This window comes from Notothenia rossii (genome assembly GCF_949606895.1).
Source record: "Notothenia rossii genome assembly, chromosome: 10".
Taxonomy (NCBI): domain Eukaryota; kingdom Metazoa; phylum Chordata; class Actinopteri; order Perciformes; family Nototheniidae; genus Notothenia; species Notothenia rossii.
This window is the reverse complement of record NC_136908.1, coordinates 27,213,001-27,228,613: the sequence shown is the minus strand read 5'-3', so window position 1 is coordinate 27,228,613 and position 15,613 is coordinate 27,213,001. Positions and strand designations below refer to the sequence as shown.

The 15,613-nt window shown below is 40.7% G+C and overlaps 1 protein-coding gene and 1 long non-coding RNA gene across 7 annotated transcripts; one reads left to right on the top strand and one right to left on the bottom strand.

Moving 5' to 3' along the window:
* Positions 1-1,418: 1,418 nt before the first annotated feature.
* LOC307022703 (uncharacterized protein) lies at positions 1,419-8,634 on the top strand. Of its 6 annotated transcripts, XM_079655574.1 has the most exons (11): positions 1,419-3,084; positions 3,901-3,996; positions 4,230-4,310; positions 4,852-5,030; positions 5,118-5,208; positions 5,292-5,592; positions 5,831-5,930; positions 6,036-6,133; positions 6,224-6,418; positions 6,581-6,757; positions 6,865-8,634. In XM_079655574.1, exons 2-6 carry the CDS (start codon positions 3,994-3,996, stop codon positions 5,475-5,477), a joined length of 540 nt encoding a protein of 179 aa, XP_079511700.1. In that variant the 5' UTR covers positions 1,419-3,084; positions 3,901-3,993; the 3' UTR covers positions 5,478-5,592; positions 5,831-5,930; positions 6,036-6,133; positions 6,224-6,418; positions 6,581-6,757; positions 6,865-8,634. The 6 variants fall into 6 exon arrangements, 5 of the variants coding, with proteins under 5 accessions (XP_079511700.1, XP_079511698.1, XP_079511701.1 ...); XM_079655572.1 differs by having other exon boundaries at positions 5,292-5,930; XM_079655575.1 differs by having other exon boundaries at positions 1,424-3,084; positions 4,078-4,310; positions 5,292-5,930.
* Positions 8,635-11,433: 2,799 nt separating this feature from the next.
* On the bottom strand, positions 11,434-14,266 carry LOC307020963. Its single transcript, XR_013803038.1, has 7 exons — positions 14,134-14,266; positions 13,420-13,868; positions 13,205-13,315; positions 12,703-12,801; positions 12,283-12,350; positions 12,137-12,180; positions 11,434-11,936 (listed from the first exon to the last, which is right to left on the bottom strand). It is a non-coding gene; the product is annotated as an uncharacterized lncRNA (long non-coding RNA).
* Positions 14,267-15,613: the final 1,347 nt, after the last annotated feature.

Sequence of the window (15,613 nt, the reverse complement as noted above, 5' to 3'; positions counted from 1 at the left end):
CTGAACTGCCACGTGTCAACCTCTCCTGTGCTTTGATAGATCCTGGATGGTAACTGTCAGTTGAGAACAAAAAGTGCTTTTTGGCCACCATCTGATCAAGCACTTGTAGGCATATCTCCCCACAGGTTGGGGGAAGGTTGGTGAGGACATGGAGCAGAGCCATGTCATCCTGAATGAACAGGGCATCCTTAGGGTATGGCAGATCCTTTGGGGTGGTGTCCTCCAGAATGTAAAGAAAGGGTCCAATCAGCGTTTACGCTAGGGGGGCGTCTTGCCTTCATTTGACGCCCTTATTCAGCTCGGGACGCCCTGAACTCGAGCTGATGGCGTCCAAAAATATTAATAATTCGAGAGAAGATCGAGAGTTTTTATCACTTGAAATGACTAAAAGGAAACAGGACAAGGACATCCCTCTGTTGGAGGGGCAAAGGATTCTGATGGGATTATTTTCGGACTATTGAAGATCGTTTCCCCGACATTGAAGGTGCCTGCTACAGGACAACACGGAACGTGCGCGATTTGGACGCGATGAGCTGGGTTTTAGTGGAGCACGCGCGTGAGCTGCAAGCGCCGGAGCCTTGCAACGGCGATACTGAGGCTCCGTGGTAAACTGTGGTAACATGAAGAGACGTTTGGGAGCCGAAACAGCCGGCGCTTTAAGAGAGCCGAGCCAAATGATCCGGCTCACTAACGTAAAAAGACAGTATCAAAAGGGACGGCGCAAGTCAGAATTCAAAACACCCCCCCCCCCCGCTCTCGGGGTGGACGCCCTCTCAGCCCTGGTCTGGCGGAAACACTGTGCCAATCATAACCACATGACGGACAAATATATCTGGCCAACGCCAGATGATGGGTAGGGCTTTCATACAGACACCAAAATCAAATGTATTCAGGACCCACCTCTGACCCACCTCATCAGTGGCTAGCTCAGAACGCTTCAGTAGCTCACGAACAACTGCATTGTCAGTGATTGGTTGATGGATGGGCGTGAAGTAGTCCACTGTTGATTTTCTGAGTGGAGGAGTACCAGTTGCAGAGATGAAGCCCCCTAGTCCAGGCACAGGCTGCTGTTCATTGCTTCCGATGTACCTGATAAAGAACCAGATGTAGTACACTTGCACCTCAGTTGCATAGACTGTGTCATTCGATGCAGGCGGTGTGAATGATGAGCCATCATTAAACTTTGGGTCGGCGCGAGTGAAGTGCAAGGGTGGGAGTGTTTCTGGTGTGTTGACTTTCAGGCTAAGCTGTTGCGACTTGTCGTTGACGGGTGGCAGTCGTACCTTGTTGCTGACCTCCTGGACCATGATTCCCCCAGCACTGTTGACAATGTTGCTGCCGTGCACACTTTGCGTGGTTTTATTCAAATTTTCCCACTCACAGTGGAATGCCAGGTTTCCCTCTCCTATCACAATTGGGGGTGTCCGATAGTAGTGCTGGGGGGAAACGATTATTTTGAAAACGATTAATCGGGCGAATATTTCATCGATTAGTCGAGTAATCTAACGATAATTTTTCTGTTGTTCGATTTATAAAAAACATAATGTATCTCAAATAAATACCAAAAAACATTACTGCATTCATGACAACTGCGCACCAGCTTACGTGCAGCCCTGGCCTTGACATTGCTTGGCTCCGTTAGTTGACATACATTGATACTATAAGCTGACTAACGTTAGTCTAATGTTATGTTTGACTCGTAAACGACCACAACATGAGTTAGCTCTCTGTGCAGTTTGTTCGTTCCGGATTAGTAGCGGCTAGATAGCGGTGTTCTGCAGACGTAAACTAGCTACCATTCCATCCAATATTAAATGCTGACAAACGTTAACTAACACACAGCTGGCGCCGCTAGCTAGGTAGCTAACATTAACTACTAACCAACCAAGCACGAACAAACCGCACAGAGAGCTATAAGATAGTTAGCACTACCGAAGTGCACAGAACTCAAGCTGCACAACACACTAGGGCTGTTCCTATTTATGAATATGCTTTTATTTTGAAGGAGAGGTAGCGCTGTTGACAGGAAGTTATTGTTGCTATGGAAACAACGTGACGGAGATTAACGGAGAAAAGTAATATCTACATATAAAGACGGAGAAAGTCAACGATAACGTTTATGGTTAAGTGTTAGCACCCCCCGAACAAGCTCTTACGTGGATATTGGAGATTTCAATAAATTCAATTTGAAAGACCTAGGGCGAGATGTTTTTGTTTGGGGGCTTTTTGCAGGGCTTCGTGCGCAATCCTGCGAGGAGGAGGTGGTAGCCGTTTCCGTCTCCATAGTGTTTAAAGTGCGATTGCGAACTGCTTGTTGTTGTTTTGGGTGACCCACGTGTGTGTGGCGATTCGTCGACGAGGAAATATGTCGTTGACGATTTTTTGAAGTCGACGCGTCGACATCGTCGACGCATCGCTACAGCACTATCCGATAGGATGAGACTTTGTCCAGGAGCTTTGCCAGGGCAGTTTCCAACTCTAAACTAAATCCGTAGCTCTCAGAGTGGTCAAGCCTGTGTAATATTGTGGTGAGCTGCTTGCTTCTGAAAACGTGCCTGACAGTCACACAGAGTAGAATGTGTTTTGGTAACTTCCATTCTCCCTCTGACACTGCACGGCACAGGTCTTGCCCAATGGAGAATACCAGGCACTTCATATTTTCATTCGTCTCTATGTATTCCTGGCCAGCCCTAACCATTCTGAGAAACCGGATGAGGTCTCTGGGTAGGAGATTTTCAGGAGTGAGCTCCATGTCGTCAGCTGTTGGCGGCCACTGTAGGTCTATGAACTCTCTGAAAGGCTGCAGAATATTCTCGCGAAGTAGGACAGCAACGTTTTTGTACTTGTTTGTGGTTCCGAGAGTGTAAGCTCGTGCAACGGCATTCAATACCATGTTTTTCACACCCTGCGCGCGGGCCGAATATTCGCTGCTGATTACTACCGAATATCCGGAGTCCGAAAAATGGTATTCGGGAGAGCCCTAGAAGATAGCTGTAGGACCTCATTTTGCTGGACTACATGAGTTCCAATGTGTTCCAGTACTGAAACAAATGCCTTTTCATGGGAGGCTGACATGAAAGCTTGGTTAGTATCCTTAGCTCCTGCTTTAAGAATACTGCTGCGCTCTTAGTTGGTGAATGCTGTGCGGAAAGATTTAAAGCACGACTGATGGTGTTTAGCCTCACAAGCAAAGAGGTCTTTGCCCTTCATTTGTCTTTGAAGTCGAACTAGACCCATTTTCTCAGCCCGTGATTCGATTTGCTCCCATGCATTTTCTTAGTTTTTTTATAAGATGGGAAGTATTCAGGTCTCTCAGTTTTACGATGACCTTCTTTGATCTAAACTTTGTCGCAAAAAATGCATTCTGGTGGGAAGATGGGTCTCGCAGAACCCCCTAAGGACAATTTACGTGGGGAGTGGTTGATGGTTCTGGTCAGGGGCGACGCCAGGGATTTTGGGCCCCATGAAAAGATATCACATTGGGCCCCACCACCAGGCACAGGCAAAGCCAACCAAGCACAATGCTGTAACCACACCTCCAGAACCCAACCGACTCATTTATGCTTTCAATAACTCTACCTGTACAGGCTTGCATCTATCTTGTAGTACAATACTAACTGCACAATATTTACTGACACTGAGCGGTGAAAATATAACACTGCTGCTGCAGATGTGCAACATTCTACTGCAACATTCTGCTGCAGTAGAATTCACTATTTGATATAACACTAACATTCCTGACAATAGACCTCAATAGTCATCTTTTATGGTGTACATGCATTTTTAATAACATTTTTGAATGGAACATTCAAAAATCAAAATAAATATAACTTAAATAATATTTTATAACTTTCCTAATGTGCTGGTAGTTTAAAACATATTTTTAACCTCTCTTCACAGATCGTCTTCTGCCCACTGGTAGGCCTTCACACTCATGTAACCCTGAAGGTGTTACAGAGTCTATAGGCAGGCCTGTCATTTTCGTCTGCATTAATGGTATGATTTTAAGTGTTCTTTTTGTCACCCTAATACAGGTAATGAATGTGATTGTTTTTACTAAACTGTATTTGTTATTAGGGTTTTATGATTTGCATCTCCCTAAGAGGGTGTGCAACACATGCCATTACGAATGGACACCTGATTGGGGAGACCTCATTAGAAGCGGTTACTGGCCAGCTTCTGTGAACGGAGACACGTTATATTCCACGGATGTCTTCAAATCTTTTGAGGACCTGAAGACTGTGGCACCAGGTTTGTCCAGACCGGCCTTTTTACAGATGCTGGAACGGAGGACACAGCATCATGGAAGGGTAAGATGACTTTCACTGAGTATTGCATAAGTAGAGGGCATTGTGAAAGGATGCATTTTATTTTGTGTAGATGAAACATGTTGATTGGAAATATGTTTATGTCAAAATAACTAAATTGAAAAGCTTACAATGTTACTGAAAGTAGTTTAACTAGTGTTACATTAGAGCTAAAAACCTAGCACTGGTAGATGTAGGACATACTGTATAAGATCAAACATCATAATCCAACTTTTGTTCTTTACTGAAGAACACAATTTGTATGATGAAAAACATTGTGCTCTTCTGTGGGAAAAAATAGGATTATGTATTGTATTGTACTGTAGAGAAAGTAGAGTCATGGTGCATATGACAAAAGCTGAAATAATGCTCCTTCTCTTCCAGCATCTGCCAATCCTAACCTGACCTTCACTTTTCAGGATATCGTGTGTTAGTGATACTCCTAATAGCCCCCCTCTTGCCTCCAACCACTGTGAAAGTCTTCCTGTTTCCTCGTATTATTCTGACATGTGTAAGGTAACAATTTTGCTTCTCAAACTTCCAGACAGGAAAAATCCATGGAGATGTCTTCCAAAGAAGCTTTCTGGAGTATATGGCCTGCCAGTACGAGTGCCAGAAAATGACGTGTGAGGAACCCTTCTCATGCCCAGCTTCTACTCCCAAAATGTTGGCTGTGTCAGTGGATGGGAATAGGAAGCAGTACCGTTTCCGACAGTCACAGAGGTACATCTTTTTTGTATGTCAATTGAATTTAAGAAGTAGCCTATCAATGATGATAATAATGAATTTAATATTTATTTTTGAATTTAGGATCGATGAACCACTTTTTAAAGGGCCGTTCATCATGGAAGACTCGGCTGTCACAGACTTTGTTGACAAAGTCAGAACAAATGTAAAATGTGTAAGCACAACATTTTTTTTCCTATCATTTTTCTAGCCTTTACTTGTTTTGAGAGTGTAACATTAAAATGTCTTTAATTGTAGACCCCAGGAAAAGGTACATGTGGTACCAGCCAGTGTTCAGCTGCTCGAGAGACAGCAAGAAGAGCCAGCAGGTTTGATGAAGAGGGTTTAGAGGTGGCTGTATGTAGACATGGAGTGCTACTGAAAGCTCTCAACGCAGTTTCAAGCTACAAACGTGCATTTTTATTGCACAGATATTGCTTGTAAATACTGGCCCTACCTCGAGAAAGTGGCAAAGACAATGCCAGAACTGCGACCTTTGCTCAGCATGCAACCGTTTCTCTCGGTCTTGCATGCCGAGGCCCATTCCACAAAGTGTGAGGTAGGCCCACTCTTATATTATTGTGATTGTATGACAAGATTAGATTTGTAAGACTAATGTGCAAACCTGTCACAAACAAATAATTGTCCAAGCTGGTAAAGTGTTGGATACTGAGTGCTTGCGCAGGTCTGGAAAAGTTTGAATGATTAATTACTGTTTTCAAGACATGAAAAGTTATGGAAATTTGGGTGAAAATCTTGAAAATACATCTGTATCGGCAACATCCTTTTTACAACAGACAATCGCAATATTGGAGGGTGAGACTCAAACAATGAAGGACACCTGCGAAGAGCTTGGGTCACAATGGGTTAATGATGTTAGAGACTGGGCAACAAACGGTATGCTGTTTCCTAACTTGATAATATAACATTTTTATTTAACGTATAGTATTAACACCTATGTTTTCTTTGTCCTCAAACTGTGTTTCTTGTTATTTACCAAAGACAACACATCAGGCGAAAATCAGTCTCTCCAGATGTCCATTGAGCAGCTATTTCTAGGGCTGTGCCAAAAGAAAGCTTGCCTCTCTATAGACGGACTGGTAAGTTATTATTATTCAGTTGCAGTCATGTAATTAAAAAATTCCATTGAACATTGTTTCTGTAATCTTTTTTACAATTACGTCATATAGACAGCAATAAGATTTGGCAGTTGCGTCGCAAAAGGTTAAGGGAGGAAAAGACCAAACTCTTAGCGGCAATACGCCAGTACAACACCGGACAGCCTCCTGAAGGAGAAATCCAGCAAGAAGAGGTGGAGAGAAGACTGTCTGCAGAACAGCAAACAACAGACAGTCTAATATGGCCATGGGAAGTGCAAAGTGATGGTAAGAGCTCCTCTTGTTTGTGTTTATATAATATGTTTATTTTCTGGCACTAAGCAAGATCTATAACACCAGCTTCCCAGTCAATGGACTATGACCGGTCACTTATCCTACTGGTGCATGTCTTGGTCGGTAATGGTATGCTTTCTGTTCCTCCCTCTTCAGAATCGGTGTCCATTTTGGCCCAAAAAAAAGTCTTTGATGCCTACATGGCCAAAAGGAGACTTGTGGAGGAGAGGGCCATAATTGTGAGGGAGATGAGGCAGCACTGCCTTTATCTGAGAAGTCAGGCTGACAAGATCAGGATGCAGATGCAACATGTGTCATGTGGAGGACATAGTGGTAAATTCCATGATGCCATAACCAAGTACTACTTAACATCCAGAGTGTGTACTAGTAACAAAAATGAGATGCCTTTTCACTATTCTATTCTCTATGTTCTGCCCTAGACATGACTAAAGAAGGGAGAGATGGATTAGCTAGTCTTCTAAAGAAAATACTTGCTGACGTGGACACACACATCGAGCATCTTTCTTCGGCCTACAGCCTGGCAATCGGACCAAATGCCCCTCAATGGCCTGATGATTCTGTGGAGAACCATGACCAAGACAGTGACATCAGTGATGACAGTGAGGAAGACCCTGATGAGGACATCACACACACCCTACCCCCTCCTTGAGGAAAGAACGCTGGGGCACAGCGCCTCTCTCCCCCACCCTACCCCCTCCTTGAGGAAAGGACGCTGGGGCACAGCGCCTCTCTCCCCCACCCTACACCGAAGGACACTAGGGTGTACAGCAGGGGTGGCCAACCAGTTAGAGGTTGAGAGACAATAATTTCCCTGCGTTACTGCAAAGAGCCACATTATACAGATAGGCACACATGCTGGGTGTATGTCCCCCCACCTCTCTCTCTCCTTTCTGTGTGCTCCCTCAGTCTCTTCCTCTATGTGCCACTCTCTCTCACACATAGAACATGAACATCTAAACATTTACAATAATTGACCCACACTCAGACACACCCTCCCTCACACAGACACACATACCTCTGCTCAGTCAGAATTCTTGTTAATGTCACACACCATGATATTGACTGAAATGTACTTAACCTTTCCTACCAGTATTAAGACCAGAGGCCAGTTATCGTCAAACAATAACATTGTGTGCACTCTCACACACAACTTCTCACTTCAAATAATGTGAAAAAAAGTTGTTATCTTACTATGCATGTTGTTTCTTTGAACTAAGTGAACATTCTGGAATGAATTGCCTTGAACAATCCTTAAAAATGTGGCTTGTGAGGAATATTTAAACATTTGTATTTAAAACAAACCCATGACTAAGGTTGGTTCAAACATTGCTATGTATTGTATTTTAGTTAATTCTCCTCACATGATTACTATCTCAACCTTTACCTAACCCTCTGACTGACAGAAGCTTTGCTGACAGGGATGCACTTTCTCTATTTTTTATTTCTTTACCACAATTCACCTATTCGGGAGTCCTTCTGTGTCAGCAACCAGCTTTCCGTGAGCAGGCCCTCTCTCACACTCACACACACACCTACCTACAACTACAAAGTGTTGCCGTTTAGGGTTGAAAACATTATATTGAGTTATTACGGTTTTATCTGAGTTATTATCTTCAGAAGCAGAACTCTCCCTTCACTGTCACATTGCGAGTGCAGTAAAGCCTGCCTCCGGTGCTGCAGGATCTGCATTCTGATTGGCTAAATCACATCTATGTTGAAAACTCTGTAACGATTGGCCTGGAACTTGTGTGTTTACCCTTTGTGAACTGGGATACATATGCGCAAAAAAACACACAAAATAAAAATTCTATATGAATTGAAGTTCACAAACCATGGTTTACGTGTCAACTCACTAATTTCTTTGTTGATGTTCACATATCTGTTATCTGATTAAATAAATGCTATTTTAGCCCACTTCCTTCCAACTGGACAGATGTTATCCAATACCCATAGTCCGACAGGTATTCACCTGGCTTTCTTAAAGTAAAACAGGTACACAAGTTAACAAAATACTACATTTATTGTCATGTTTCTCACACTATGAATGTACCATTACAACAGCATTCGCCTACATTTAAGAGGCAATGTAAGCTGTGTCCAAGTTCTGACACCCATGTGCAACATCTCAACAGGCTCATATCTTGTCTTATTAATGTTTCTCATAACTAATTGTATTAAAATAAACTCATTTTCCATCAACCAGCTTGTCACAGGAGTCTCAATGTTCGTCACACCCTCTGAATGTACCATTACAACAGCATTCAGCTACATATAAGAAAACATACAAGTGTGTCCAAGTTCCGACACCCTGTGCAACACCTCAACTGGCTCATATCAAAATCAGAAATCTTTTATTAGTCCCACAGCGGGGACATTTCCGCTTGTTACAACTAAAGTGGCATTGCAGCTAAACAAAATGCATACCACAGAATAAGCTAACATATTAATTATATTATATATAATTATATTTAAAAACATTTTAGAAGGCCTCACGAAATACTTTAATGTAAATTAAAATGTGAAGGAATGTGTGTAATGTGGTGATTGCTATCATTGACATTATTCAACCACGGATCTATGGGTTGGGGTATTGTTCCGCACGGACATTTTAGTTAACCGGACTTCCTGTTGATGTGAAATCCGAAAACATTTTAAAAGAATAAAATAATACTTTATTCCGAGTGTGCTTGCTTTTCTCTTTGAAAGTCATAACATAACGGCATTGTAATACACGGTTCGGCTGCATTAATTATTACATATCTGCCGTAGTTCTCTATTTATAGAGCCCTGATGAGACTTCTAGACAAACAGGAAGAACTGCCGCCGAAACTGAATATGTGACGTGGAACATAAATATATCAGCAATTAAACAACATCTTGCATTTCTTTTCACACAATACGTCTCGCAGTATCAATACTAATTCGGCTGACTTTTATATTTTATCCAATTGGTAGATAGGCTGTATTTACACCATAACAGTGCACAGCTGATAGAAAGGGACACCTAGTGGTTAAATCACGTTATTGAATTTTATTATTTTTATTATTAGATATTAATAGGAGACAGTCAGACACACTAATAAAGCTTTATTTAAACATTAAAGAATACTTTAGGTTAAGGTCTTCTTTTGAATAAGAAAAAAGCTTTGGGGGTATACATATTAAGCCTGACAAAGTACTAATATATTGCTTTCCTGCAATGTTAACTACTGTATGTGTAAGCACTTTTTGTAACTGATATTATACATATGTATTATAGTCTTATAAGATGTATGTAGATAGTATAAGAAATGTGCAGAATATGACAGTTTAATGGTGGAGGTATACACACATATTGATAGATGTCTTGTGATGCACTGTTGAGGAACCTGCGACCAAAGTTTTTCATCTCCGACCTTGTCAGGTATTGAACAATCAATAAATAAAGAACACAGAATTATTAAATATAAAACACAGAATTTGTGTGATTATACTAAATGGTTTACAAATAAACACCACTGCATATTTACAACTGTTACACATGCTGCTGTAACGAAAAAATGTCCAACTTGGGATCAATAAAGTATATCTTATCTTAAGATGATCGATGCTACTGCCATATTTACAAAATGTGCCTCTGAACCTTGACAAGTGCATGTTTCAGGCTTATCAATGAACAACAGCTGTTAAATAAAGCTCTTCTGACCTTAGCTGTCATGTGGGTATATATTAATGCTGCCCATTATGGGCACAAGCAATTTTCACCCATTTATTAATTATATGTTTTACATTTGAGTGTTTCCTATCCCCTAAACCTCCAGGGATGTACACAGTTTTAATACTGGCAACTTCTTATTATGTTCTTAAAACGTCTTTTAAAACTACAATTCCCAGTAGAGACGTGCCATAGAACATGTTGCGAAAATGGTTGCGAAACACACAATAGCCAGCATGTGTAGTTCTGGGGAGGGGTTGGGGGTGGTGGACCCATCCGAATCCAGTTTTGAATAGTCTGCCGTGGTTCCATCCCATTTCAAAGTGCTGCCTGTTCAGTGCTCGGCGTAACCCACGGGGCACTGCCACTCAAACATCCAATCACAGAGCTTGAGGACTCGTCACGGGGTTTGTCAAACATAGTGGAGAGAATACTTCTGTGTTTATGTGTTTGTGTGTGCCAGGTGTGATTCACATGGAGGGATGGGCACATAAGGGGGGGAAACACATCTAGTGTATTTGTGTTGTATCTGATCTGGATGGTTACTAATTCCATTTCTTTATGGCGGTCATTGGTGTTAAAAAGTTGACTAAATCATCAAAAATTAAATGAAAGTGCTGATCAGCAATTGTATATGTTCAAATGTCTACTGTGAAGGAGATCATAAACCTTAATGCAATCGAATGTAAAACAAAAAAGTTTTGATTGATGAAAGTAGTAAATCGGTCAGATTTGACCCGAACACAACAGGAGGGTTAATGACCGCATTTTGTGTTGACTTTGTTGGAGTTTTTTCAACTAGGAAGTCAAACTGTTTTGTTGTTATATGTAGGTGTGTATTTCAGATCTTCATTTTTGTCCTTTTGGTTACAAAGAGCATGTGTTGCGGTCATGTTGCCATTAAGAACAAACTGAAACAGAAATTCTCATGTTGTCAGATTGGTTTATCAAGGACTAGGGAATATTGTTTTAGCACCTTAATCTCAGTAAGATGCACACTTATGGGATACAACTAGGTGAAACAATTACATTGCCTACTCCTAGATCTAGTGCCACTAAAGTCCTGTTCAATCTGTAGACCATTCGGGTCAATATAAATACAATTAATGCAAAGCTCCTTTACCCTTGACTCGGCTCTCCTGTGTCTGCACACCCTTTCCATTCTGGTGCTGTTACCAAACTACATGTAACTTTCATGACAGCAGCCGAGATGTTGCAGCCCCAGCAGACCAGAGCATAAAAGATTGCTTATGCCATCACAGAGTCATGGAAGGTGTGAAGTAGTGCCCCCTGCACTCCAAAATACCTGTCTCCTCAGCAGATACAGTCTGCTCTGTCTCTTCTTGTAGATAGCAGCAGTGATCCGACCAGTCCAGTTTATTGTTCAGATTAACACAAAGGTACTTGTTAGATTTCACAATCTCAATCCCTAAATATTTATAATATTATTTCATGGGTTATATCTATTTGAAATGTGGTGTAGTAGTGTCTCATGACACAATATTGAAGCATTTGACTCCATGTTGCAAAAAGGGAAATGTTTTAATTAAACAAATCGGTATGTGCACGCACACACACACACACACACACACACACACACACACACACACACACACACACACACACACACACACACACACACACACACACACACACACACACACACACACACACACACACACACACACACACACACACACACACACACACACACACACACACACACACACACACACACACACACACACAACACTGAATTGACTGGCAGGCTCCCAGGTGTCTTCCCATTTTCTCCCACTGAAAAACACAATGAATAAAAACAACCATAAGATCATTGCATGTGCCACAAGATAATTTCATATGCATGGGTTATCATAAAACAGCAAATTACTTAGGGTTAGTTTTGTAGAAGCCTGATAGTAAACTAGTTATGAAGTAATACATTTATTTATAACGCACAGTCTAAAAAAAAGCTAACCAAAGAGCTGTGTTCTCACCATGATGCGCAAGGCAGCCAGAAGACCATTACCTCCTCTCTTCCCTACACACGGGCACACAAACAAACAAAAACAAGTGTTAGCCATATCAGCGACTACGGGTAAATGCATTGCTGCTTCATGCTCTGTCAGTTTCAACATATTACCTTCTCTACCCTTCTGTCTTTTATTCCGTTGTAGTTGAATATCTGTTGCCTTGAGCATTTTCTGCAGCCTGAAATGGTGCAAATAAGGAGTTATAAACAAATGAAGAAAAGGTTTGGACATCCTCCAGACGAATATCTGATTAATGACTTTCATATAGGAAGAGAACATTAGCTAATCTGCAATGTGGCCTATTTGTGTCCAACTTCCTTTTTGTTTTATTTCATGAAACATAATTTCTAACCACCTTATAAATAAGGAAAAGTCATTGAGCAAACCTTTATGGTTTTTTATGGTTATTAAAAAGAGAGGGATTATGGAAACCTGGATCTGATATCTTGTGTGCAAAAGGACTTGCGTGTGAATGGGAGAATACAGCTATTTATTTGTTCAGTAGGATGTACCACAAAAACAAAACATACCCTTATTCTTCTTCTTCATCCCTTCACCTGTGGTACTGCTACACCCATTTGCTACAGAGGTAGCAAGTCTTGGAGAGGAGGAGCGCTCTGTGGGCAAACCTGTGACAGATGTAAGAAAGTTAAATGAGTGAGGGTAGAGACTGGGGCATAGATAGCATCACAACCTCTGTGGGCTATAGATGATTTTTGCCCTTCATGTTCCTGATCTACTGACTTCAAATATGGAGTATGTCAAAATGTATTATGTAACTTTCATAATATGTTTTGTTAGCGTCCAGCTGTGACTTTATGACAAATCACACCCTATTTATGGAAAGACGGTTTCCCTAAGGTATCTGTGAATTGTGTTGTTTTTCTGTTGTATATGTAAAATGACCTTGGGTTCCTTGAAAGGTGCATTTAAATGACAAGTGCTATTATTATAAACCATGATGCCAGAGGGCAAATAACACTCAACAGTCATTATTTAAAATGTAATGAATCACACAAACAAAACACTAACCCTTCTTCCTCTTCCCTGGCTGGGACACAGCCGATGGTGTAAGGAGTGAATAGGTGCTTGCAGCTGGGACAGGGATGAGTGTCAGGGTGTACATCTCCTCGGATAGGTTTCCTACATAGAAGTAGAAAGAGTAGAATGGATGTACGCCACCTTCTTCAATGTACAGAACCTCCTATTTTACTGGAATTCGCGATGAACTATGCTGTGCTACTTACCAGAGGACTTGGTGGGGGTGTCTGCAGAGGCAATGGTGACTTCTGAAAAAGAAAAGGTTACAATTTGTAAAACATACAAATTGCTGTTAAAAGTGACAATGACTTTGAAGCGTACAAAAATAACACAAGTTTATATTGCATCAAGTACAACCACTCAATGCACCATGCAAACATAATTTTACCACAGAACAAGGACACATTGGTCTCTAACCCCACCAATAGGAATGTCCTCATAAGTGCTAATAAAAGTAATGACATTAAGTTCTTAGGCGTTATTTTTCTCATTAGGCAGTTCAACAAATGTCATTTTGAATGGTCAGCTCCTGGCTGTTTATAAAATCCTAATATAACGAATATAGTCAGAAAACAATAAAAAAGAGTGGTACAATAGACTTCTGCAGGAGGCTGTGGGGTTTCGGAGGCTGCTGCAGGCTCTGTATGACTCCAACCTAGATGAAAGAAAATAAGCTTTGGATAGCATCAACAACATCATGTAATTCACTAGTTCTCCCATTTGTATGCTTGATTTAAGGAAGAGGTGTAAGTTAATTGCTGTCAATTACCCCTATGGGCTCCTCCTAAACTTTATTAAGAAAACAACATCTAAGTGTCTAATTTCATTTCCAATGACATTATTGGTTAATTCTACAAAAATGTAAGTTACAGTACTACCTACTTAATAATTTCTTTATTCACTTTAACAGACTACAATACCTTTCGCAACAAATTCAAATAACACCTCCATCCTTCGGAGGCAGTTGGAGGCATTGCTGCTGACATTGCACCTTGGCATCATTACTTCGCAGGTCCAGTCCTTCTTTATTCCAGGCCGGGCTAGGAACAAGACGCCTTTTTTTTTTTTTTTTTTTTTCCAGCTTCCAACAAACCAAAATATACATTATTTCAGAACAATTATGCCCTGGTTATTTGCAAAAGCAAAACCAGTTGTTAAACATAAATCACATACACTGCTTGCACAAATATTCAACCCTATGCAATAACAAAGACATTTTTTTTTATGCATGCATTAACAGTCTTAAGACTGTTGCGATCAGCAAGTAGAAGCTTTGAACATTATTCTGCATTGCATTTCTCATTTCTCTTGGCGGAATTTACACTGTATATATCATCTAGGTTTGTGGAGCAGCACTGTGGTTTATGAACAGTGCCATAGATTCTAAGTGGGATTAAGTTTAGAGCCATTCTACAACATAAACGTCGCAATTTTTGATCACCTGCAGTATTTTTTCTTGTGCTTGGGGTAATTGTACTACTAGAAGGTGAGTATTCACTTGGATGCCTTACAAGTATACTAGATGTTCTGCTGTTGCACACAGGCTCAATCACAGTACTGAGATAATATCTCTATCTCTAAAGTACACTGTGGAGTATTTATAGGGGTTCTATAAGATATAATTGATTATGGTATTCATTATTAGGTTTCCATTAATGTGTATAATCACCTATAACTATTTTTTGTTGTGATTAGCTTAGAATAAGCCCTTCATATATACATAGCGAGCCGGTCTATTTCACTCTCTTCTCTTTGCCGTGTTACTACAGTAATTCAATCGGAAGAAAAAAAACACTGGCTCTAGAGAAGGCCTTTCATGTTGTTATGGCAATGAATGGCCACTGTAGGTTTTTGTACACGCTTATAAAGGGAGAGGTACTCAGTTGGTTGCAATTTAGAAACCTACTATTACACAGTGCACCTTTCAATTACATTGAATCAAATTCAGCGATGATTCGCCAAAGTTAAATAAACATAACTTATCCCTGTGTCTACAGTAGTTGTATTGACAGGGAGCAGACACACTGATGAAAATGTCTATTTCGAATGTAAGTTGAATTCGATAAATGATTAAATAGTGCAAATGTATTTAGCTGTGTTCTGACACAGTGCTTTAAAACTTGAATGTACATATAGTCAAATCTTTTTTGGGGCACACAGTTCATGCAGGTCATGAAATTTGCATAATGTGCACCAGCTCAAAGCCCATTTCTACCTAGGGCTTTGAGCAGCAGATTTGTATTACGTAATTATGATCAGATATGGTCAGATATTACATTTCTGTATCAAATGTAAATATTTTTTCCAAATCCAGAATGAACAAGTACAGGGCTGTTATTAATTATGCATGCAGGCCAACAAAAAAAAAAGTCCATTACATACCACCAATGCAGCTTGATC